Source organism: Oryzias latipes, chromosome 6 (assembly GCF_002234675.1).
Source record: "Oryzias latipes chromosome 6, ASM223467v1".
NCBI classification, from domain to species: Eukaryota; Metazoa; Chordata; class Actinopteri; order Beloniformes; family Adrianichthyidae; genus Oryzias; species Oryzias latipes.
The window spans coordinates 28,617,656-28,644,597 of NC_019864.2; the positions used below are offsets into that span (position 1 = coordinate 28,617,656).

The 26,942-nt window shown below is 41.4% G+C and overlaps 1 protein-coding gene across 2 annotated transcripts in view; it reads left to right on the plus strand.

Moving 5' to 3' along the window:
• The window catches only part of cdh13 (cadherin 13), a 347,025-nt gene that overhangs the window by 120,531 nt on the left and 199,552 nt on the right, over window positions 1-26,942 (plus strand). Inside the window, exons 3-4 of one of the 2 annotated variants that reach the window (XM_020704255.2) lie at window positions 1,387-1,580; window positions 18,828-18,941. In XM_020704255.2, the coding sequence (XP_020559914.1) occupies window positions 1,387-1,580; window positions 18,828-18,941 (308 nt within the window). Of the gene's footprint in view, window positions 1-1,386; window positions 1,596-18,827; window positions 18,942-26,942 lie in introns of both variants that reach the window. The other variant, XM_011476480.3, reaches the window with a different exon arrangement.

The window sequence follows — 26,942 nt, forward strand, 5'->3', positions numbered from 1 at the left end:
TGGTCTAAAATTCAAATTGGGGAGGATTCCATTTTCCTTTTTTATGGCTGTAATAACTGCAGTTTTGGTCATTTTGGAAAAATACATTTTTTTTCCAGCATTGATATTTGTGTTTGGATCATTTGGTGTTTTGTTAATAAAAGGGAGCAACCTCCAAAAAAAAATCAAGACCAACCTCACTCAGTTGATGTAAATTCTTAGTTAAATGGAAAAAAGGAAAATTCCGTAGGACGATATGTCTGTGCCTCCCCTGCTTCACCCCTTCTTGCCCTTCCTTGTTCTTTCACTAGTTGCGGTTCCATTGAATATGAAATTGCGAAAATTGGATTTGCGATGATAAATTTACCTAATGAATTGTTGGATCCACAACTCCTCTGTGAAATCACCAACCACCATTCCCCAAAACAGCGTCATCCGTAGCCCCTCCCACATGTAAGGAGCTCGCCGCTCCATGGCCTGAAGAAAACGCAGACGTCTCCTTTGATACATGATGATGATGAGCAGTAGTGTCGTGGCAGAAAAGTAACCCTTGTGCTATCTTGTGGGGTCGAAAATATAAATACCGGCCATTTCAGGTATTTCAGATAGTTTTGCGCATGTCCAAATGATTTATTCCGACCGGAGGTTTGGCGTATGCAAATGTTCGTTATAATCAAACAAAGTTTTTGTGGGACCATGTACACAGTTCAATTCTAATCCGATCAAAGATATTTTGCGCCCGCAGCTATTGACACTTGCACTGAACTGCAACCTTACAGATCCATTTTCATTTTTCAACAACTTGATATAACACTCTGCAAACATCAACACAAACCCTCCCCTAGTGATCCACTGAGGGAGGAACAGTAGAGGTGAGGGACCAGGGATGGGAGGATGGATTGTGGAGGAAGCGGAATCTTGTTGCTGAACATGGGGTGGGGTGGTTAATTCCTGGTGGGATCTTTGTCTCCCTCTGCCAGACCACATGTACTTCATTCCAATGCTGGCGGAATGATGGTGACACTTTCCTCCCTCAGCCTGTGTCACTGTATTCTCTACTGTATAAACGACTTCAAAACAGCAACAGCAGGTCATCAGCAGTAGATCAGCCAGTAAAAAGTGACGGCTTCCCTTTTGTAGCATCGCTAACACTTTGAGTCAGCTCTTCGTGCAGGTTCTATGTATTTCCTCAGGGTATTTGTTTGTATCTGAAAGATTCTTGCTGTTATGGTTTGTTTGACAGCCCCTCAAGTTCTTTTCTTAACATCACAGCAGGTACCTCAGTGACTGTCAAGGGGGCCTGTTTTCCTTGACATTATCGTTATTCCTGAATTTTTTTTTTTGTTGTTGTTATTTTTTGTTCAGAACAATGTCAAAACATCTACCTGTTCTTTGTGTTTCTTACAGTGGAGTTTGATGACTGTGCAGGGAACAAGAACGCGACGTTTGACGTGTCAGATCCCAGCTTCTATGTGGACGCGGATCTAAATTTGGCTCCTGTGCGTGATGTTGTGGACAGTCAGCCAGTCCTGTTCATTCATGGGGTCAGTGCTCATGCAGACGACATCGCACAGGTGGAAATCACAGGACTCCCGCTTCAGGTGAACACGCTCAGAGTGAGTAACAATCTCTATTCTGCAGATTTGCCTAAACATTTACTTTTAATCTGATCAAGTAAACAATGATTTATTTTATCCATATATTTTAGCAAAAACATAATAACTAATATTGAAAATTAGTCCTCAAAAAAAGGTAAAACATATGTAAAATGTTCCATATTTGTGTGTACATTATAAATTGAATAAAATAATATTTGATTGATACTTGTATATTTTTGATGATGAAAGTCTGCTGCTGGGGAGATGGCATTGATGCACTGATGCTCTTCATTCAAAGAAAACCATTGCTGTGGGTGGACTTTATTCTTTTGGGCCCTGGGGCTTTGCCCTTGTTGGGTGTCTTGGGAAACATGTCGTCTAAAGATTCGTAAACTTGTAAATTGACAAGATTATAATCTCTGCTCAAAATCTGAGTTGCGAATGACCTGTGGTCCAGTATGGCCCATTTTTCATTTACCACCCGGCTACCGGAGGCACTTGATATGGATGGCCGCCGTCCTAAGACATTTATAAATCATCCAATCATCACCAGACGGCGATGCTGCTGCCAACGCCCTGTGGCCATCCCCGCTGTCCTTCAATTTTGAATTCAACTGTTATGCACCAACTTTTCACAAAAGATGTGTAGTTATTAATGACAGACTTGTGCAAAATTTGTCAGAGGAAAGAAAATGGCAATTAAGTTACATAAGGGCATTTGATAAACTATTAATTTAAATGTTAAATGGTTGAGTAGTTGGTGCAATTTACTATCAATAACATCATTAAAAAACAAAAAGAACGTGTGTAATGTTGATGATTTTAGGTCTTTTTGGGAGTTTATTTCTCAAAGCCAGACTGTACAATGCGTAGAAGGAGGATGATAGGATTAGTCAATTTTGTTTGTTGTGTTTTAGTTTAGAAAAAAGGCTGGATTTATTTTGGATTTTTAACTGTTCCTGAAATAAACAATCTTCAGGAGATTAGGATTGTATTGTATTTCCTGTCTTTGTCCTGTAAAGGGCTTCCCTGTGGTGAGTATGGGTGAAAAAAAGTTTAAATAAACAGCATAGGATTAGCTAAAGTGGAATAAATACCTCAAAATAAATAATCCCAGAAAACCATTTTATTACATAACATTGTCACAGAGGCTGATAACCTGCATGTTTTTGTTTTTCTTTTCTTAATGACGCAGTTATTCTAAATCAGAAAACAAGACGCTTAGCAGCAGAAATTCACTTGTGGATGTAAATCCAGCCTTTCTAACATTAACTGTGTTTTTATACATTCTATCATCTCAATTGCAAATTAAATCAATTTAAAACCAAATTCATCAGTTCAAAGGCATACATTCTTAGTCACAGTCATTCACATGTTGATTCATTCTAATCATTTATAAATGTGGAGCACGCTTATACAACTTTAATTATCATTAGTTTTCATAATGACACAAAAAAAAACAGAGGTGATGCTACAGGAAACATTTTTTAAACAAATTAATGCACTTAGGCAGCTGATTCCTAATAGAATTATACCAAAAAAGAATATGTTAGAATATATTACTAGATGATCGTCCAAGTCTAAGATAGGCCAACAGGTAACAGAAACAGGAGAATAATTTGGCCTCCAATGGAGTTTATTCAAACTGTTTTTTCAGAGCAAATATATGCAGTAAAAAAAATAAAAAACAGATTAAATTTGTTTTTATCAGGTTTGTCCTGACAGACCCGGGCCATAACAAATGTTAAACCCAGGTTAGCATTTTGATTGTGATCGTGTAATAGAGCAAGCATAGCATTTATCTACAAGCCATGCACAGGAAAAAGCATGCAGAGATGCCAGAATGAGTACAGAAGATAAGATTGTGTGAAGTGAAGAGGACGTTGAGGTGTGGAAATATGGTGGCAGCGTGATAAAGCAGAGGAGTTTCAAAGCATTTCTGGTATTGTATATTGGCAAAATGCTAAGAAAACCCAAGGACACAGTAGAACAGGGGTGTCCAAACTGTTTGGAAAGAGAGCCATATTTGGTGGGGTAAAAATGTGTGAGGGTTCATCCAATCACCCTGCATTCTTTCAACTCCTAAAATAAAACGTTAATGCAAAGAAGTATTTAGGGTACATCTTTATACCATAGGATAATTTTCATTGCTTATTATAGAAAAAATAATAATTTCACATTTATTTTTTACCAAAATTACTGGGATTTTATGATTTGAAGACCAGAAATAAAATTAAAAAAAGTGTCTTTTGTCAACAATAAATCTGGGCTCATATGAAAACTTATACATTATAGTTACCATTAAATGCTTACTGTAAACGTCTAAATTTAAAGTATATAAACAGGAAAATAACATCTTATTTTCCCTTTTTTTGGCTAGCCCCTCATGGTCAAGTAAGCACAGGTTGTTGCCGCATCAAAACATCTTAAGATGTAATTTAGCCAATCACAATCAAGAAATTATAGTTTTAAGAAAGTGCCGGGGGGCCCTTTTTATGACAGCAGCATGTGGGCTGGAAGAGATTTGAAGATGAGGCACGTTTGGCCCACAAGCCAGACTTTGGACATGCCTGCACCTATCAGGAACTGGTGATGTAGGACCAAAAAATGCAGAAGACCAGGCTTGGTAACAGAAACTAAAACATTTAATAATGTAACCGGAACGTAACAAAAACCATGGAGAAACCAATAGGATGGCAAAGCAGAGATTCAAGATTCATTTGTTATTGTCATTAAAACAACAATATTGCGTTTGGAGCATCGACAATCAGCCTTATTATTTTAAAGCTGAAAAAACAACAACTCAAATACACCAAATAAATACCCAATAAATAAATAACCAAAGTGCAACATCAATACAGAAAAACACAGCAAGGACTAAACAAAAATAAGGTTTCCTGACAAGGATGAACTGAAAACCAGACCCTCAAATAGACTGAGAGGAACTGACAGAAATGAAAACAGCTGTGGATGATCAACATGAACCTGGAGTGATTGATAGGGGAATACTCAAAAACATGACCAAAACCAAGAACTCAACTGAAAAACCAAACCAAAGAACAAAATCCATACAGTTCCCCTCCCCAAAATGCCATATCCCAGATGCCCAAAACACCCGAGAGGAGGGGACCTGGAGGAACAAAACAAGAACATGTTCAGAAAATAGTTGGGGCTCCTGCAGCCAGACGGATGTGTGGGGTATCAGAGAACCGCAGGCATGAAGGGGAGCGGCCCCGACAGCTCTCCCCGGGGACAGGAAGCATGATAGGGAAACGGCTCTGCGACCCTCCTCTGGAATAGGAAACACATCCAAGGGGGACAAACGGCAACAGTCTTCAGGGACAGGGAACATGAAGTCCGGCCCCGGTGACCCTCCTCAAGAACAGGCATGAAGAGGAGCGGCCCCATTGGCTTGGTGACAGAAAGTTAAAAAAAACAAACCTAACTAAACCACAGAACCCTTTCAGCACTAAAACTTACTAAACGATGACCAAACACCCAGTTGAAGTTTGTAATGAGTCTGATATCTCAGGTGCTTATCAATCTTTCACATTAGGAGATGTACCACTGTATTTTTTATCTCGAAATCTTTCAACTGTTAATTAAATATCACGCATACCAAGTGGCAAAGGTAAAGAGGCAGGCAGAGGGAAAGTCTTCCTGTGAGACAAGCTGCTTAAAAGCTCTCATTATGTCTCTGTCAATTAGTCTGCTGAAGCCCCTCAAGCTCTGGGACCCGTTTTATCAGAAAATCTATTGTTCCTTTCTCCGTCCATATCCTGAGGACCCCCCTCTCTCCCCCCAGTCCTGCACTTAGCACCATCATCTCACCACCTGGAATTTGGCACCATCTCAGGCAGCTACTAAAATGCACGTTCAGAGCTGCAATCTGTATTGCCTGACGTTAACAGCTTCAGTAAGTCGGAGCTGTGACTTCTGGAACCGCTCTGAGGCTGAGGAGCTTTAATTATCCAAGCAAACTAAATGTTTTTAAAAAGTTACGGTTTTTAGATTATTTTTACATCGTTTTTTCCATTTAATGCACAACTCGGTACATCTTTTTTCTTTATAGGTTTCTCTTTTTCAACCATCTAATCCAAGCCGGAAATGTACAAGGTGAATTTGCTGGCACAACAAATGGTATTGTATAACAAAATATCGGCTTGTGATAATTGATAAGTGCCGGGAGCAAAGGTGGAGTGAATCATTTTTTAATTCGTTAGCACGAGCTGCTGGTTTGGTGTAACACAGACCCAGCAGGACAGGGAGATGGCTGATGAATGATTCCCATTAGAAGCAAAACTCTGAATCCAATGAGTAATTTATTCCCCCTCTTTTTGCAGACGATCAATATGTGCAATGGAAGAATGCATTTCAATTTAACAAATGCATGCACCACGATATGGACTTGTTTTTTGTGAGTTGTTCCTCATTGTTTCGGTTGTGCTTTGCAGAACAACACTTATTCAGAACATTTTTGTGCCTTCGGGGACTATAAACAGGCATCATTCAAATGTAACTGCTGATAAGAGTCCAAATAGTTCCAGTCCAAACCCCCATTTATTTAGCTTTTGTTAACTTTCTTATATTTTAATGCAACAACTGAAATATAATATTGCATCCTGTTTAAAATCTCGGTTCTGCATTTTTCTGTATTTTTCTTTCTGACCACATTGATGCTTTTTGGGGAAAATAGCATCCTGCAACAATAGCAAAAAAAAAAAAAAATCACAGCCAGTTTTTCTCTCTGTCTCACACTAATAATGTTTTATTTTTTATTATGGTCATTGTTCCCTCAACCTTTTAATAACAATGTACAAATATGTGTTTAACCCCTTGTGCTATCCTAGGCACTTTAACATTGGGAGTTGGGTCATTTAGACCCACTAAACAGTGCTCTGAACCTTTTTTCTTCAATGATTTGTGATCTTCATCAAATTTTTCCACCTTTATCCACCTTTGTCATAGGGACAACATGTCAATGTAAGGGTGGGGTCAGCTAAGATGGCACAAGGGTTAAAGCACCATTTAAACACATTATAAACAGCTGACCAGTTCCTTTAAAGACCCACTCCAACGAAAACTGTGTTTTTGGTGTTTTTAACATTTTTTTTAATCCGTTTTTCTATTGATTAAAAATATAAAGTAAACTAAGCTTAAAATTGCAATTATGAGTATTAATTTACTCAAACTGTTGTGAATCAGGAGCAGACAAAAAAATGAAATTGTTAAAAAATGCGCTAAGCTCCCTGCTCCGCTCCGTTCTGATACATCCACTTTTAGGCAACTAGAGCCATGCAAGATTGTTTTCGTCGTCCGAGCAGGCGTTCGACTCATAACTACATGGATAGATTGCCTCAATATTGCCCACTATCTTTGCTAAACCAGTACATTTAGGTGTGTGGTGTGAGGCGCTGTAAGCTAGCTGAAGGCCCAATTGAACAGAGAATGAATTTCTAATGAACTCTTGTCACTTTACAGAAACTGTGTCCTAGAAAATGACAAGCTTCTTTTGATTTTGGTTAAAAACGGACTAATCAAAATTAAAAGAATGCTCTTTTTTTTATTTCTTCTCTTAACTTGTTCTGTCCAACAATGAGCAAACAGATTAGAGCTGAAGGCCTTTTGTGGACAGGTTTTACTGTTACAAAAAAGAGTTATGAATCTTCGGATAATCAGAGTGTAAATGTGTATAAACCCCCTTTTGTTTTTTTTTGTTTTTTTTATTTTTTATTTATTTGTTAAATTTAGTTTGTGTGGAGAGGGGAGGGACAAAGTGTGAGGGGGTGGGGGGGGGGGGGTAGAAGAGAATAAAAGGGAGAGAGGTGGAGAATGTGAGGAATACAAGCGCTGATTTGAATAAATTATTATTTTAAGCTGTAACAATCATACCAGATAGGGGGTAAACTGGGGGTAGAGATCCATGCATGTTACCAGAGTGGACCGTGTGTTCATAAGGGGAACCAGATCCTCCCCAGCCCAACCAGCTGGACCAGGAGAGGGCCAGCCACAGGCAGAGGCCAGGGTTGCGCCAGCGCAGAGAGACAGTCCACGAAGGGGCCCGGCACCACCCCCAAGGGGCAGGAGGTCCAGCCCCACCATTCATCCCCTGACTTCCCTTAGGGACTAGCACACCGCCCCCCTCCAGTGCGCCCCTTCCCTTCCTAAAAAGTAAATAAATAAATTATAAATAACCCTAACCTAACTAATAACACCTAACCCTAACTCGCTAAAATTGTGATTTATTTTGATATTATTTGTCAAAAACTGACAGATTGCATGTTTTTTAAACCTATTTTGAGCTGTGCCTTTGTGTGTCTTACAGCAAGTCTGAAAGGTTAAGAGCACAAGTTGGTGATTGCAAACATTTGGAAATGCTAAAATCAAGTGACAGCTTCTTCAGAGGCTTCAACGTTGGATTATGAAATGAGGCTCAGGTTCCTTAAATGTAGTCAACGGCTTCTCTCTGGTTTCTGCACCAGAGACAGATGAGAAGCCCGACTCTGACAGGAGTAATGGGAAACAGCAGGGATTATTTCATGGAGGACATTTTCAGGTCAACAATGGATAACAAAGATGTTTTTAAAAATCTGTGGGGGGAAAAAAATAAATAAGTATCACCTATTCTGTCAAAGCAGTTAATGCCTGATGGCTCTGGAAGAAGAATGAAAGCTTAAAAATAATAAAACTCTGTTACAACACAGACAGTTTAAGATATTCTGGATGGAATTTTGTTTCAGAAGCATTTGTTACTCCAGTGACCCAACATTAGCTTTCTTCAAACATTTGTTTTATCTGCATGTTTCCACTCACTTGTGCTGAATAACAATTCTGCAAAACATCTTTTTCAGCCTTTTTAAACTTTCAAAGTCAGACACAAAGCTGTAACCAAGGCCAAACAAGTACTTTGTGAGTTTTCGAGGTAAAATCTGAAGACCGGGTCAAAAAGTACGAATTTCTGATGCCAGAACCAACTTAATTGAAAAGGAACTTTGTTGAAGAAACGATCATTATGTTTAAAAAAAAAAGATTGCCAAGTGCAACTGCTCAACATCTTAACTCAGATTGAGTTATAGTGGGACAATCTGCTAATTTGTTTTTCACAGAGTGAAACAAGGTTGTGTCCCAATTCCCTTCTACTCACTACTTAGTGCACCATATAGTGCATTCGCCCTTTTGTAGAGCTGTCTGAATCTACAATTCCGAAATTGAATGCCCCAGAAATTTCCCAAAAGTTTCTGTGAAAAACCTGTGTGCACCAACAATCACTAGATTGGTGAATATAGACCACAATACATTGTGAAATTGGTGATGTCGTATTTCCTGTAAAAAAAAAAAAAAAAAAAAAAAAGTAGTGAGGATAGTGTCCAAATTGCTTTTAAAATCCGGAACACTGGATGGTTCGGTGCGGCATAGTTTTTCAGTAGTTGGGGAGTAGGGAAAGAATTCAGACACAGCCCAAAGTACCAGCAAACACTGTCCACATCTGGGACCTGTTCAATCTCTTTTGGAGTCATGGGTTGCTGGAGCCTATTTTAGCTGCTGTTGGGTGATGTTGTGTCTTCAAATGAGGGGGATAATCCCACTCTGGCGTCACCAATAGTCGCCGGTGACCTGTGTTTGCACGGAGCTGCTAGCGCTCAGAAACACATCAAACACATCGGTTTTATACATTTAAGAGGTCATGCTAAAACAAAGAGTAAATACTTTCATATACATGTACACTTCTGTGCTTCAGAGCACACCCACGTGAAGAAAAGCACTTCTCCTGTGCTGCACAGTGCAACACGGACGGCTGGGCTTCCCTCCGCCGCGAGGGGCTAACCGTTAAAAAAAAAAAATCAGACAGCCCTACCCCTCCAAATGCCCCTACAATTGGATGGGGTAGGGAAAAGGGTAGGGGTAGGGAAGAATTTGGATTTGGCTAATAAACATGCTTTTGGACAGTGGGAGGTAACTGTAGTGTCTGGAGAAAACCCACGCATGCACAAGAAGAAACTTCACAAAGCTAGGATTTAAAGCAGGGCCACCTCGCTGTGAAGTGAGAATGCTAACCACTAAGCAGAAAGCAAACCGTATATATTCCAAAAAATGTTTTAAGAGTTTTCAAGAAATGAAATTGACACAAAAGCTTGATTAATTGGACAGAAACTGACCTGAGAATCGCTGATGACATCCAGCTAGAACCTGTCTGTTTGTTCCTTTTTCTGTTGTCCAACTCCTTCTGAACCAACAGTTGACCACAGCCAGCCATTGTTTACACCATCCTCAGGCAGCATTGCTCCTTTAATTTCATGCTCCGGCTCAGCATCTCTTCCCTAATTTGGAGACTTGCTGGTCACCTAAACCAACAGTTTGCATGCCAGCATTCTGCAGATTATACACAACCATGGTGCCCATTTTTAGAAATCAGTATGAACAAGGGAGTCTAAAGGGGATCATCACTGCACCTTTATCCTATGATCCAAGTGAAGCTGCATCATAAGGCTTCAGATTCTTACTATGCTCTGCTTCATCATAATTGTTTGATCACAATAACGCATCAAACTCTCTGCTTGGAAATCTTTGCATTGACTCCCAGTCAGCTTTAGGATTGATTTTAAGGTTCTTTTATTAGTTTATATAAGTTTAAACGGAACTGGCGTCTCACTTTTATCAGATTTATTTTATGAGCCTCCCAGAGCCCTCAGGTCCAGGGTGCAGGTCTGCTGGTGGTCCCATAGGTCAGAACTAAAACCCACGGCGAGGCCTCATTTCAGCATTGTGGGCCTCGCCTGTGGAACAGCCTGCCTGAGGACGGGAGGGCTTCTTCCACTATGGAGGGTTTTCAGAAAAAACTAAAAATGCATTTTTTTTAGTAAAGCATAGTTTAACATAGTTTTTATTTGTTCACATGTTTTCACTTGTTTTTACAAATCTTAACAATTAATTTGATTTCTTTTGGTTGCACTGGTGGGTTGTGTATGTGTTGGGTTTTTTATGTATTTATTTATTATTTTTTTTACGATGTGCTATTTTAAGCACTATTTTTTTTTATCTTACTAATATCTATTTTATAATGGGAACCACTTTGAGATGCTCTGTAGCATGAAAAGTGCCATACAAATAAAGTTGAATTGAATTGGATTGAATCATTTTTCTCATGTAAACGTATGATGTTTGAACAAACGGATCTCGCCAGGCGCTGATTGAGTGCTTGACTTTACTGCAGAAGTACGAGTTTATTTTGTGCTGAATAATTGTAGATTCTCGCCTCCACTGGCACCAGCCTTGGCCTTGCTATTGTCCATTTCTCATCAAGTCTCTGGTACATTGTCAGAAATGAGTAATGGCTAGTCTCCATTTGAGGGTGAGGGTGAAAATGGCAGAGTAGACAAGGACATGACATTGCTGCCAAAGAAACGGCGAGCTCAGATAATGGTGAAAAACAAATAGGCTGAGCACTCTCAACAACAGTTAGGGATATCAACGCTGATACAAACTGTTCACAGGCTGTCCTTTGTTTCCTTGAGGCTCATCAAGTGGCTTCAGTGCCTGTGAGATCTTCGTCTTTCATTGGTAAGCGGAAACATGTGATTATTTGGAGAATCAAATGTTTGAAGCTGCATCAGGGTCAATGGTGCAGCGGAAAGTTATGACCAGCTCACATTAAAGATTCATGGCTTCCTTCTCTCACTGTGTCACCAATGTATAAGAAGACTGTTCATCACCCAAAGAAAAAAGTAAAGTGAGAAGACACTGTTTCTATGGAAGAAAAAAGAATGAAGTGTATCTGTAAAGTAGGAGGTATAAAGGTGAGAAAAGAAAGTAGAGCTGCAAGTGACCTTTCGTGTGAGACATATGGTAAGCCATCCTCACTGAGCGCTAAACACATCTCTCCAGTCAGCTGGGGTTTTTTTTTCAGTTCATCTCACCTTCTTGATCCTCTTGCAGAACATTGATGGGCTCTAAAGCCTCATCAGTCCTTCTCTATCTCAGCTAAGTGGAGATGTGGATTTGGTCGCACAATCTTAACCCCAGCGTCTCTCAGAAGCTCTTGAAAATACTTACATTAACAGTTTGCCGTCCACCTCATACTTTCCACCTTCATACTTTCCTTTTGATATCTTTTAAAGCTTAGAAACAATGTGAATTGTAATTGGAGCACTTAAAGTTTGCTTGTATTAGAAACCTAAATGTACACACCGCATTGGCTGTGCTCTTTTTTTTTTTTTTTTTTTTTAGAAAATACAAGACGTTTTGGATAGAATTCTGTTTAACAGCTTCAGGTTGGGTTTCGGACTTCTGCCTTTGACATTTTAAAGGTCATCCCTGAGTGGCTCTGATGAAAATGGCCATTTCAGACACCACTCGCCACGTCTTTGTGTTTTTCTGTTGGGTTTGTATTTTTGATCATGGATTGTTGCGGTTCTTTTGTGTGTTTTCTGCTAAATGAAGACAGTAGACAAGTCCCATTCAGATTTTCTTTTGATCTATTTTCAAAATGTTCCTAGTGGACTTTTACCTGTGATTATTGCTTTTTTTGGCTAAATCAAAAAAAACTGAGCTGCAGTAGTTTAGTAGAAATTCGCCTCTGACTTGTGGGCAGAGAATACGCTTGCACTTTTTTTCCCATCATCCCTTTATTTACACTCCATCCTGCTAGCTTATAGCCTCTTACTCAATGAGTTATATCGCTAGAGGAGACACGCCCGCTCGTGAAGCCTGCCCAATGGTGGTGGAGCGCGACGCCATCTTGGTGAGGTCGTCGGCGCCCACATGACTATGATTTCTATAGCCTTTGGTGGCAACTAAGTAGCTTTTATATAATTCATATATATTTATATAGATATATATCTATACCTATATATATATATATATATAATATATTATATAATATATTCATACACATTTGTTGTTAAGTAAGAGAAACAGTCAGCCTTGAAAGCTCAAACTTTAATGAAAAATGCATAGTTGCAGGACTTCTTACAAATAAAAAAATTGTTACAAAGAATTTTTAAAAATAATTTCTAAACTAGATTTTTTAAACCTCTTTGACATTTAATTTAAATTATTTAGAAAAGCCCAACAATGATTCAACAATAAGTCAATAATATTAATAACAATAAATAATAATAGATCAATAATAAGTCAATAATAATAATAATAAATATAAATAATAAGTTTAAAAAAAAGTCAAAAAGTCAACAATAGATTTACCCTAAAAAGAAAAACAATGGGCTTCCCATCTACGCCTGGGGCTGGGATCGGCCCTTCCCTGGCTCTGGGGCGGGACGGGACAACCCTCTTGGGGCCCCCGGTCGCTCTGGGTGTCCTCCGCTTCGGCTGCGGGGTCTGGGGGTGGGGGGTGGGGTGCGGGGTCTTGTCGGCCCTGACCTGTGGGGGGGCATCCTGGGGGAGGGGGGGGGGTCCACTATTGGTACGGGGCAGGGGGGGTTGACGGGTCGGGGTCTCCGCTGAGGCCATCGGCGGTTTCCCCGGCCGGTTGGCTGCCTCGGTCCCGTCGAGGCCTGACCAGAGCTCTTCTAGGGCCGGCGTTTGGGGGTGGGGGCCTGGGCTTGCTCCGGGGGGGGCCGGCGCTTTCTGGCTCCTCTCTCTCTGTGTGGGGGGGGTGGTGCTGGGCCTGGGGTGTCGGCGCCTCCGGGGGTGGGGCCCCTGGGCTGGGTGGGCCTGGCCCCCTTGCTGGGGGGGGGGCGGGGGACAGCTGTTTGACCACCGGGGGACAGTCTATCAGCTGTCCCCAACTTACCCCCTTCCTCATATAACCTCATAATAGGGTGAGGGGGTGGGGGGCTTAGCCTGCGATGAGCCTTTGGGGGGGGGTTTACTAGGCAGTGGCCCCCCCTCCTATGGTTGCCGTCGGTTTTATTTGCACCTTAGACATGTAGGGCCCTTGGTAGGGGGGGTGCTTGGACATCACTGCCAGCAAGCAGCGGATGTCCTCCTAGCACCCTACCCGCCAATTTTAACCGCACCTTAGACATTTAGGGCCCCTTGGTGGGGAGGGTGAGGGGACGTCACTGTGAGTAATCAGGAGATGTCCCCTTAGTGCCCTACCCGCCAATTTTAACTGCACCCCCCTTAGTACACACACCCCTCCCCCCTCAATATATACATCCCAACATAAACACACACACATGCACACACGCACCATCTCAAACACACATACACGCACACACATTTTGCAAGGAAGGTGGGACCTGGGTCCATCTGTCCCCTGCCTCTTCCCTGGTGGGGGGTGCGGGCCCCTTTGCAACGGCGGCCGTGTCCTCGGGGTGCCGGCTTCCTGGGCCCGGCGGTGCTCTCTCCGCGCGGTGGGGGAGTTCACATTACATCTGAGCCGGGGGTGTCTGGTCCCTGGGGGGTGGGTTCTGGTCCTTGCTCCTGAGTGCTGGGCCCCGCCAAATTTCCAACTGTGGCCGAGCCTGGTCGGGCCATATTTATAACACCCCTTGTGGGCCCTCTTTTTTTCCCCGGGGTTCCCCCCTCCTGGGCGGGGGCGGCGGGCCCCCTGCCTCGCTCCTCCCTGGACCAACCGTGGGCCGGGCGGATGGCTGCCTGGAGTGCGGAGCGGGTCTCCCTTGGGGGGTCCTGGCTCGTACCTGGGGTTGGGGCGGGGGGATGCCCGGAACTCCTGGGTGGTGGTGGGGTGCTCGTTTGGGGCTGTGGGCGTCCTTCTCCGGTGGGGCTCTGCGTTGGGTTCTCCCGGCGCGGCGGGGGGGCTGCTCTCCTGGTTGGGCTGAGGCGGCGCTCTCTTTCCCTCCGTGCTTCCCTGGCCTCTGGCTCTGGGGGCCTCGCGGCGGCCCTGCTGGCCCTGGCCTGGGTGGCGGGCTTGGTCGCCCGGGCGGCGGTTGTTCCCTGCCGGTTCCCGTGTGGCGTTGGGGGGGATTCCGGCTGCCGCTGCTGCTGCGGTGGGGGTCTTGGGGTGGGGATGGCTGGGCACTCTCCCTCCTTCTTTTCACGTTCCACCATCCATTTTAGAAGAACATAAACACTCACCTGAGCACTGGTGTTAGCTCACCTTTGCACTAATAGCTTGCATGACTGAATGACTGAAATGTTCCACACTAGTTGGTTTTAAGGCATAAGTATGCGTGTGTGAACACTATCTGTTTTGTGTACATGTCGACAGGTGGAAATTTTTGCAGCTAGCAGGTGTGTTTATAACATTTGAGTGTGTGTGTGGACGGGCCCCGCCCTTTTTGTACTGCATTTGAACCTTACCATAATGATTAACAACCAGTAAACTTGTTGCTTTATGCTGCTTCATGGTCTTATCCCCCTTCCCCTCCTATTATCACCCCCTACCCCCCCCCCCCCCCCCCCCTCTCTAGCGTCCCTCTCTCTTCTTCCCCTCTTTCCTTTTCCGTCCGGTCCAACACCAAAGATTTTCAGACATGATTGAAATTAAAGTTTGGCCTCAATTACAAAAGGGGTTTATTCAGACATACCTTTGGTTTGTCTGAAGATGAATAACCCCTCTTGTTAATGCAAAATATGTCCAACACAAGAGGCCCACAGCTCTCGTCTGTCTGCCCAGCTGTTGGACAGGACAAGTTAAAAAAAAACAAAAAAAAAAAAAAAAAAAAAACAATAGATTTACTGATTCATGTGAGTGATCAGTTTGTGTAACACAGATGGTATGGTGTCGGGTTTCAAGCGAACAGTCTGACTTCTTATCAAAATCTGTTTCCACAAAATGTTTTGAACATAGTCAGACTGTATTGTTAGTCGGTAACCACAGTGATCCATCTGGGTTAGCCTTTTTTATTGCTAAGGCCCACGTTTTCCTCAAGTCTGAATCCATTGGAAACCTGCAAGAAAAGTTCAGTCACTGAGTCAGAGATGTATAAATATATATTACTATAATAGCCTAGTCCTAGTATACAGTATATAGGTTTAACAAAATAAAGTTTACATTTATGTCAACAGCAAATTGTACATACATCATGCCTACATGTTGATAATAGCCCTGTAGCATCATGCATGTCAACATGTGTACTATTAACAAAGACCCTGCAGCATTAAAATAAATAAATTATAGTTCTTACCTGTGAAATGTTATGCCTTCCTCCTTCGTGGACTCATTCCTCCGATTTTGGCAGTTGAAACCCCCACAATGAACTGGCAATTTCCAGCTCAGACGAGGAAAAACAAAGACATACATGGATCTATTCATCTGACAGTGGATGCATCAGAATGGAGCTGAGCAGGGAGCTCATGGTCTGTGGATTGTAGTTTCTACATTAACAACTTTAAATCACAATGAATTGAATAAAGAAATACTCATAAATACAATTTTAGGCCAAACTTTCTTTACATGTGTCTGGCATCATGAGAAAAAAGCCACAAGGACATGTTAAAAACACACTTTTCATTGGAGTGGCTCTTAAAGCTGTGAAAAGAAATTCTTACTTTACAGAAGTCAATGTTTTCCTCTTTTAATTATCCACACTGTGCTGAGAACTGTGTCAGCTTCTTTTAACCAACGACATTACACGGCCTGCTGCTTACACACTAACAGTGCTGTGCTGCAAACAATGTATGGCTCTTGTGTAAAAGATGGACAAAGCAAAGTGTCATAATGCAAATCAATCCACGGAAAAGCAGGCTATAGATTTTAAAATCAGTTGCTAGCCTTATTTTTTTATTATTTTTTCCTCTACTGGAAGTTTTTCTCAGCGATTAAGTGGATTTGAAGGATGGATGGTGGGATGGATGGATGGATGGGGTTTTTCAACTGTTGTCCTTCAAATAAGTGGTTTATGAAAGTCACAAAAAAGCTACAAGGTTTTTAATATAAACATTATCATTATAAACATGATGCTGAATTTAAAGAAAAAACTGAAAGATCTGCTGTTTAATGATGACAACTCAGAAAATGGACTTTATAATTGCAGATATATTGGATTAAAAAAAAGCCACAATCAAGGGCATAAAGTCTGACGTTTGAGCAAACATTAATGGCAACCGATGAAAAGCAAATGTGGAACAGGGGGAGCGAATTTGTGTGAAGTGCTCGTTTTTGGCATCACAACTGGTGCTGCCAAAATAAAAAATAAATAACCTTCAAAGATAGCAGCTTTTTTTTCGTCCCTGATAAAGGATCTGTTTCAAAACTATTTCCAGGAAAAAGTGGGAATAATTCAGATAACGCTGGATTGAATTTTCGCTTCTCTGTTGTTTAAAAAACAGGGTCAAACCATTTAACTATGAAACTATGGGTGGTTGCCATAGAAACGTTGACTCAGACTGACTCAGTAATCACTGCTTACTGACGAGGTCTGGCCCCAACATGGCGGCGTCACAAAAGATTTGTCACTGAACTGACTTCACTTGTAGTAAATCATTTTCCTTAGATGACGTCACACTCATTCGATTCAGGCATAGGGTGCGACCAACAGATTGTTAAAAACATAAACAAACTGAATTATTGTAAAATATTCAAATAATATTCAAATAATGTTGCTTCACTTTCTTAGAGTCATACAAAAGACTTAAAAAATGGGACCCGATACCTCCCTGCTTAACACTCAGCAGTAAGGGGTTGGATTGGGGGGTTAATCCACCAAAGGGTTCCTGAGCGCGGCTGTGTCTGCAGCTCACCGCTCCCCAAGGGGATGGGTCAAATGCGGGGAACAAATTTCGCAGACCTAGGTGTGTGACAGATAGTGGGACTGTTTTTTTTCTTGTTTTTGTTTTTTTAAAGATCATTCCTCGTTTGCATGAAGTGAGTGTTTGATTTGTTCTCCAAGCAGATAAGCCTTTTCCTTTAGCTTTACTTTTGAATATTTGTAGTATGTGCATACAATAAGGAAGAAAACATTGATGCTATATTACTCTGGGAAGACCTTTTCTGACTAATACCATTTTATATCATAAAAAGAAAGTAATGAAAAATCCAAAAGTAGGATTGCAAAAAAAAAGGCTAATCCACGTCTAAAATTTTTTATGTGGATGTTTCATACATGACTCTACTTGACGGATGTTTCATACATGACGTTTGTTGTTTCAAAATGCAAATGAACATAATTCTTTTCATAAAGGCTAATTGTTTCAGTTGTTTAACAGCTTTTTGTTGCTCCTCGGCTGACGTCCAGGTGTGCAGTCGTTCAGCAGACTGTCCTCCTCTGGAGGTCATCACCTCCGTGTTGGCTGCCAGGATTCTTCCCAGCATTCACAGCGTCTCTGACAGAAATTATTTTCATAAACCCCATAAGCAGAAATGCTCCACCTCCATCTGTGATATCAAAGTACAGAGGAGAGAATCCTTCACTGTGTTAAACAGTAAACACCCCCATCCTTGTTTACTACAGCAGGAGGGTGAAAATGAAATGAGATTATGTTTTTGTGTTTTTCAAGATCAAAACAACATTTCAGATTGGCTCCATCTGGTTGAACAATGAGATTGTTTAACCAAAACCTTTTTTCCCCGCTCTCTTTCGGCTTTGTTTTTTCTTTGATTTTTTTTTTTTCTCTTCTTCATCATTTGCTGTCTTCATTTAAAATGAGGGCTGAAAGCAGAATTATAGAAAAAGCAATTTCAGTGGAAACTCAGAAAAACCTGTTTTTTGGTGAATTTTTCTTTTCTGTGCTGGATTTTGTTGTCCTGACCAAACAATATAATTGGATTAACTTTATTTGTTTGGAGCTTTTCAAACATACGGTTGGATCTCAAAGCAACAAGAACAAGAACCCATCGAAATCTTAAAAAAATACAAAAATATCCTAGAAAATATTAAAAAGTAATAAAATAACAATTATAAGACTGAAAGAACGACCGTCGAAGAGCAGTTGGAGTTTAAAATATTTTAAAATTAATTAAAAAGGAAAAATGACAAATCCGTCTTTATTTAAGAACTTAATATCTTAAAGCATTCATTCAAAAATATACATTTAGTTAAAACTCTCAAACCAAAAAATGGCAACAACCAAACATAAGCAATAAACTATTTAATAGGAACAAAGTCGAGGATTTTTTTATTTTTTATTTATTTTTTTATACTGCTGTTTTGCAGGTTTGTTAGTTTCCTAGTGGGGGTTTTAGCTGAACCTCTTTCCACTTTCTCATTGCATCTTTTTTGGAATATTTGTGGATTGAATGACCAACATCTATGACATAGCTAATGCGTGAATAAAGGATGGGTTCTTATGGATTGTGTGATCTTATTGACACAAATATACTCACAACTAGAAGCTAGAACTGTTGTAACAATAAGAAAGTTAATGCTTCTCCATGTTTTGTCACAGGATATCATGCGCCTGGAACAGAGGCTGCCGTACAGATCCAAGAGATCCCTGTTTGCTCCCCCCATGACTGTAACAGAGAACCAGAGAGGCCCTTTTCCCAGGGTTCTTGGCAGGGTAAGAAACACACAAATGTGGGAAGGTTGTTGGGTTCCCATCCATCCATTGAAGAGCAGGGGATTTGTGATCAGACTGAAAAGTTTTCTAATCTTTAACTTTTTCGGAAAGCATTTGGCTTTTCTATGCCAAATAAATACCCTTTTTTTGTGTGGATACTATTACTAAATACATTGCGAAAAAAAACTGTTTCTGAACATTTTTGTTTTGAAGTAAAATAATCAACTGTCAGCCGTTCAACTCCCACCTCTGGCAGTGATGCCAAATGTGTTTTTTATTCTCAAATAAAATACAAAAATTTCTCACATCTGCACATGCATATGAATGCACTTGACCTTTGCTTTTGGAAAACAGAATAACCAATAAATGTGTAATATTTTATTTTCGGTTTGTTTCTGGGGAATTGGGTGCAGTCAGCTGCAGAATTAAAGTTTGAGACCAAATTTCACTGAGATTGGTTAAAGCCCAGAGTGGGAGAACTTCATTTGATGAAAAGAACAAAAAAAGGATTGTAGGGATTTAGGACGATGGTTTTGACATTTGAAAGTATAGACTCCATGTCATTAATAGGATTCAAAAGATGGAGAGAAGAAGCAACACTTTTAATGAAAGAATATAATTTGCTTTGCATGATGTACTCCAGAGTTTATAGCTCATTTTTAAATGATGCTTCATTAGTGATAAAGCCTTTAATTGTCAGGTTTGGCCCTATTGCAAAAGCCAATGACAGTTTGATGATGTTTGATAACTTATCAGTGTCACTCATTACTTATAACTTATCTACCAAAATTATTTTCATGCCATTTTGAAATGGGAAAGCAATGGCGTTGAAATTTTGTTGTGCTGCAGGTAATTCTCTTTGTATCATGGTCCGGGTGAATAATCGATTCTGATTGGCTGCTGGGTGTGCATTAAAAAGTGATATACCACAGGATAACCGCACTGTGAAAAAAGAAGTTCAGGTCACCTAGCTTAAATGTTTTGGCTTCTTCAAAACAACCTTTTGCTTCATCATCTGGACAAAAACAAGCGGTAAGAGGTGAACTTTCTCTCTGAACTGATGCTTTATTTAACCCATGGGAAAGATCAGCATATATATATCGCCGAATCTTGACTGCAGCGGTGGTGCGGCACGAAGTGGGTGATTTTTACGTGCCGCATCACGTAAAAAATAGTCCGCTTTTTGTGAGAAAAGCGATCCAAATTGGAAAAAAACAAGAATTAAGGACTAAAAACTGGTTACTATTTATTTATTTTGTAAGTGACCATGGTATAAGCGGGTTAATGACCGACGAAGTGTGCGGTTATTACTTTTAAACGCCTTTCGCGACGAACGGTTCAGGCTTCCACGGAGTGCGTTAAAAAGTAATAACGCACACTTTGTCGGCCATTAACCCTTACTTATTCATCCCATAACAAGTTCCAAAAGGCTTAAGTTTATGTGCCTGTATGGCATGACATGTATTTTTCATATACCTCAGTGGGGAATCTGCATAAGTCTACAGTGTCTTTGATAACAATCGGCACTGGGAGTCTGTCCACATCTTCACACAGGCTGAGACTAGCATTAAAAGATATCTCACACTGAGCCTTGCTTCAGAATAATTGTACCCTGGAGAGCATGACAGCAGCTCAGAGCCAAGGTATCTACCTAATACTGATACTGTACTTGTGCTTTGTTGAGTAATATTAGAGCCTTGAGTTACCGCCTTTCTTCTCGGCTGAACCCAACCATGTTGGATAGAAATAAGAGTCAGCATATTGGTTTGAACCACATGGAATGCAAAATAATTCCCGTAGCATCTTAAGGGTCAGCTGTAGGAAAATAGAAAAAAAGTCTATATGTTGCATTATTTATTTCCTCTATATCTACAGGACTCCATGGGCCTCCTTCTCTTTTGCCCTATTCCTGCTCCTCATCCCTTTCAGTTTGCACATTTCATTCATTCTCTTTTCATCCGATCACCCGTCCATCCCTTCCTCTGCCTCCACATCAGCTTTGCATGAGGAGACAGGCTAATGTCGGCTATTTCACCCAAAAGAAAATATATGTTTGCGACCTGGTAAAATTGATTTTCCACACCAATAATTTTCCCTCTTTTTATTCAACGTTGCACTTCCGTATGGGAACCGCTTACTTTTTACACTCCCTTCCTCCATCTTGAAGATAAGCCGTCAGAAGTAAAGTAGAGTCTAGATTGCGCGAGGTAAAATTTTGTGCACCAACTCTGTGTGTGCATGCAGAGGGATGGAAGGTAGGCTGGCTGTCAGCGGCACCCACTGGGGAAGGTTAAGAACCTTGTTGTTTATGTCACACCTCGTGCTAGCTGTGGAATTGTTTTGATACAGAGGTCTCTACCCTACCCTCCCTTGGGGCCCATAAACGGCTCACAACAACTCAAAGAGCAGCTGGAGCATGCAATGAAACTGATATGCTTGAATGTTCCTTTCAGTGCACGCCACTTCAGTCACCGCTGATTGGAGAATCTCACTGTGCAGCAACAAAAATCAGTCATACTTAAAGTAGTTGACTTGTTTATTTTCTGAATCATTTTTTCTTTCCTCTGGTCTTAAACAAGTTTGAGTTGGGCAATTTTTTTACGAAAGGTAATAAAAGGAAAAGCACTTTACTGAGCACATAGTATCAACACCGAATTTATGTGGTATTTTTCTTTTTCTGGGATTTTGCACCACGGGTTTCTAAGCGAGCTGCGGCTCGGACTGTTGCAGAGGCAAAAACCCGGTCCTGGGAGGAGTTCGGTGAGGCCATAGAGAAGGACTTTTGGTTGGCCTCGAAGAGATTCTGGCAAACTGTTTGGCGCCTCAAAAGGGGAAAGCAGTTATTCGCAGGCACCGTTTTCAGTGCAGGTGGGGAGCTTTTGACTTGGTTTTTTCGACATGGTTTTTTCGACATGGTTTTTTCGACAGTAAGCCGAGGAGGAGGACTTCGGGGGGAGGCTGTCCATCACCCGGGGAGTTTGCAGCCCAGTGGGATGAGGGTCAGCACCGCTAAGTCTGAGGCCCTGGCTCTTAAACTGAGAAGGTAGTTTGCCCTCTCTCGGTGGGTGGAGTGTTCCCCCAGGGGGGAGGAGTTTAAATGTTTTGCAAAATTGTTCACAAGTGAGGAAAGACTGGAGTGCAAGATTGACAGGTGGGTCGGAGCCTGCGGTCCGTAGTTGAGCGGTTGCTGTACCGGTCCGTTGTAGTGAAGACAAAGCTGAAGGAGAAAGCAAAGCTCTCAATTTACCGGGCGATCTCCATTCCAATACTCACCTATGGTCATGAGCTCCGGGTCATGACCCAAAGAACGAGGCCCTGGCTACAAGCGGCTGAAATGAGCTTCCCCCGTAGGGTGGCTGGGTGCTCCCTTAGAGGTAGGGGGAGGAGCTCGCAGGTAGACAATAAGACAGAGGAGGAAGTGTTGTGTTCGCCCACTAAACAGAAACAGGCAAAAGTAAAAAAAAAAAGAATAATAATTAACAAACAAGCCAAATTGCATTCTCTAGTGCAGCAAGATATGAAATGTAAACGATATCTTTTCCAGAAACTGTCTTTATTTTCTATATAGTTGTTTGCTCTCTCTGTGTCTTTATGTGAAGTTCAGTTTCTCCTAAATTCTTGAAATAACATCATCAGTGTTAAAGACATTTTCTGGACATGGTTTGCTCCGTCATCGTGTGCTTTAATCACTGGAATAAATTCTGGTAAATAATGGGATTGGCACTTGGGGCATAAAATTCCAGTCACAGGTTGATGTCATCAGCAGGTGTCACATTTACCAGTGATCGGAGTGATTCCACTCTGAAGCCACTCTGAAGCCACTCACATGGCATTCAGTCCGGTCCGGCCTCTCCGGTGCTTCAAATCGGTTTCAGTGGCTTCAGATTTTGGCCAGACGCCGGAGCGAGCCGGAGCACTTTTTTGTAAACCGAAAATCATGCGAGCGTGTGTAAAGTGCATCCCGTACTTTTTCAAAATAAAAACTTTTGTCAACTGTACTCACTATGTTTTCTCTGCGATGTAAATGTTAAATTATTTCCGCTTTTCCGCTATTTGGACAAATATTCTTTCCAACTCTTGATTTATTTTATATGTTTTTATTTATCTTTTCAAAGATGGACATTTGGATTACTTGGGGTCTAAAGTATTTTTGGTACATAACTGAGTGAGGTTTATCAATAAACAAGGGACATTGGGAGGAAGTCTTAAACACGTCTCTAAAGCAAAGTTTGGCTTAAGTGCTGTGGAGGAGCTGTCAGTCATTCAACTTATGTCCATCTTTTCCTGAGAGTCCAGTTCTCAAATCTACATGAGGTGTCTGTCCTGACGTGACAGCTCCAATGAAGTATTACTGCTGCTTTGTTTGCAGCTCCAACTAATATGGTTAGATAGCAAAAGTGTTTGGCTATTTTCTCTTATATTGCAGTGGCAGATGCATCCTCAGCCTGTCATCTACTGTGGAGTTCCACAGTAACAGTCTGCAGATTTTTTTATGATTTTAAAATATTGTCATATTCTGTAACAATTTTGCTCTTCTCATTGTGGAACTTCCTTGAACATTCAGAGTCCGGGTTTAACTAAACCAGGAGAGGCAGCAGAAGTGAGGCAGGAACCCTGAGGGCTTTGTCTTTCAGCCTAATTGATTCATTTAATTGCGTTGAGAAATTTCCAGTCTTTCTGTATGTACATTTTCCCTGTCTGTTGCTTGTGTTCACTGGGGATGAGTTCAACCCATCCGCAGAAAACGTCAGCGTTTCACTGGACCGTCAGAGCAGATGGGAATCCCTTCTGTAACTCCACATGGAAACGGATTTTATGTAAATGTTCCTCAAATGTCCTTTGAGTTTTAGAACTCTGGCTCTAAAAGTCTTCTAGATTGGTAAGATGGGGATTCAATTTCACATTTCAGTGAAGGTGTATAGTGTATTTTTCACTATACACCTAACCAAGTCACCATAAATTGGTGTGTGAATCCCTTTTTATTGAAGAAAATGATTTTCAATATCAACTAAAGCTGATGCAAATAATATTTCAATTGACATTTGGTTTGGTTTCGAATGGTCCAGGCATTCCAGCGTTTCTTCTCAAAGTTGGACTGTCGCAGCGCATGGGGCAAAAAGAGACAATATTTGTGACGTAAAAAAAATACGCCTGGCGGTCCAAAAGGCTCCCTGCTCCGCTCCATTCTGATGCATCCACTTGTAGAAGACTAGATCCATAGACGTCTTTGTTTTTCTCATCTGAGCTGGAATCTGGCTCAAAGCTGCACGGCTGGTTAGCTCCGACATTGCTCGCCATTTTCTTTTGCACCAGTAATGTTAGGTTTTTTTGGTGTGAGGGCTGTCAGCTAGCAGGAGAGTGTGTGAACAGATGGCTCCTAGCAATGAGTAGGGGAAGAGGGGCGGGGGTGCTCCACGCAAACAACTGTTGCTGCTCTGCAGAAGCTATGTTCTGGAAAACGACATGAGTTTTTAGCCACAAACTGCAAAATTATAATTAAAAGACCACTGGGGTTGCTTTGAAAATAGATCCAAAGATGATGTATTTTTTAAAATAAAACAAAAACTCTTAAATATGGTCTTTGCTAAGATTTTTAAGTTCAATAGTTTATATGAAGATACATGGATTTTGAACCATGGTAATTTTTGAGAGCCCAACATTTGTGACCCTCTTAACACAGTCCAGACACTGAAAAGGACCCTTATCTTGTCTTGTCATTGTTTTTCCCTCAACAAGCCCTTTCCTTGATTGTTCCCCCTCCTCAGCTTGTTGCGCTTGTGGTCAATGGTTAATGATTAGTCATTTCATTAGAGCCCTTCTTTCCCCAATCATCCTGAGGTGAGGAGTTGCCTGCCTCTGTTCTTCTGTGTCTTCACCGGGCCATTCCATCCGGCTTTATCCCGCTCATTAGGAAGGCGGACTGTCGAGACAATCAGCCAAAGCAGCGGTCCAAGCCTAGTAGGATGGCACTCACACACTTTCACACAAACTGGCTGGGTCCCAGGAGTCCTTTTGTAGCCGGTGATTATCATTTGCAGCTGGCTGTGTGACCTTGACAGGGATGAGAGGCACCATGGAGGGATGATGCTGCATTCCGTCATGCACACAAACCAGGATTTTCCCTCAAAATCCAGAAGGTCAAATTAGAGATGTGTGTGTGTGTAGCAGATGAGGTAGTTTCCGGTTTGCCTTTTTTTTTTCTGGTCAAAAAACTCCTGTCCTTTTGTTCAATTCCCAGACAAAACTTACTCCCAGTACGTTCTGCGACTGAATCTGTGTTCACCCCTTAGTCATCTTCACACACTTTGCCTTCTTGACACTTGATAGAAGGATAGGCAAAAGGAGGTGTTATGGAAGTTGGATAGATGATTCCATAAACATTATTCTGCTCATCCATTGTTGTGGGGCTCATTCTCTCAGAGAGCTTTGAGGTTTTTTTGGTGTAGCAGAGCCACACCTCCTGTCATCTTCCCGCTGCACTCCGAGCCCCACAGTCTTTCATGTCTGCTCGACTGGTAATGAGAGCTGATAGAAGGAGGTGAGATTCTCCCATCAGTCCTCCCACACACACAGAGGGAGACAGCCTCAGCAGAGACAAAGCCACTGGGTGCACATTTCTTCGCCATCATGCACGTACGTTAGCGTGCAGTTGTGTGCGTATGCGCACTGCAGATTATCACGCTCCTATCCCACAGAGACATCTCCTAATCAGTCGAAACTTCTCCTGACACTTCAGTTACTCCTCAGCTGAAGTTACTGTGTCTTTATCAGTGATCCTTCACACTGCCTTCTTCCTTTTGCTTCTACTTACTCTCCTGTCATCCCTTCTGTCGTCTTTTCCTGTCATTCCTGCTGCATCCATCCAAGCTGGCACATCCGTCTGTGAATTCAGTGAACGCTGCCCTTCCTTCATATTTGCTTTTTCCATGTGACCCAGCTGTCACTGGTGATTCTACAATAAAAAGTCTGCTAATTTCCCTCTATTGGAATCATTTTCACAGAAAACATTTGTAATCAATAATAAATAATAGAGGGGCAGTGAAAGATTGCTTCCCCTTACCACCTTTTTATTCTTTTTTTCTGCTCTGCATTAATATCCGTCCCTGCTGTGCTGTCCTGCTGAGCAAACTCCCAGATCTTCCTGCCAAATAAACCAAACTCTTTCTCTGCAGGGACTTCCACTATAAAGAAGAAGAAAAAAAACAGCACTGTGAGAGTCAGTTCTGGCTTGGTTTGTTTCAAAATCCGACAAAGTTGCTTTAGTTAAATACCCAGTGACTTTTTAAGGCTGAGTTGGACCTTAATGACTGTTTGACCAACCCTGAACTTGAAAGTCAGCATTTGACCTGAGATCTGAGAGATTATAGCTCTCAACATGAAATTATGCATTGGGAGTTTATCAGGAAAAACAAACCTATTTAAAAAGAACAACAACTCGATTTTAGTTGAATTTTTACATCACAGATTTACAGTCTAAGGTTATGTTTCACCTGCTTGCACACAAACTGGGGCATCCTGCACTTTTATGAATTGAATTACAAAAGCCATTTGGCCTTTTATGAAAAACAGTTTTTATATTTTAATCTTTGATCTGCAGTTTTTTACAAAAAGACGACTGAAAAGAAAACGGACTTGACACCCTACTTGTTATTCATCGCACAAAAAGAATGGAGGGAGCTGTGCGTCAGAGAGTCATCTTAACAATACAAGTATGAACTTGAGTGAAAAATCCAAACAAATACAATGTGGTTTCTAAAGTAATACTAAAAGAGTTGCTGGTTAAAGACCCATTAAATTGTGGGTTTTTTTCCATGATGGAGGACATATATAAAGAAAATTAAATTCTAAATTTCATTTCTGAGTATTTCTTTATTCAAACTGCCGTGGATCCGCAGATAAAAAAAGGCTGATAGAAAAAGAGTGAAATTGTGAGGTAGAAAATCCACTGGACAAGCTCCCTGCTCCGCAGTGGGAAGAGAAAGGGGAGGCGGAGTTGCTCCA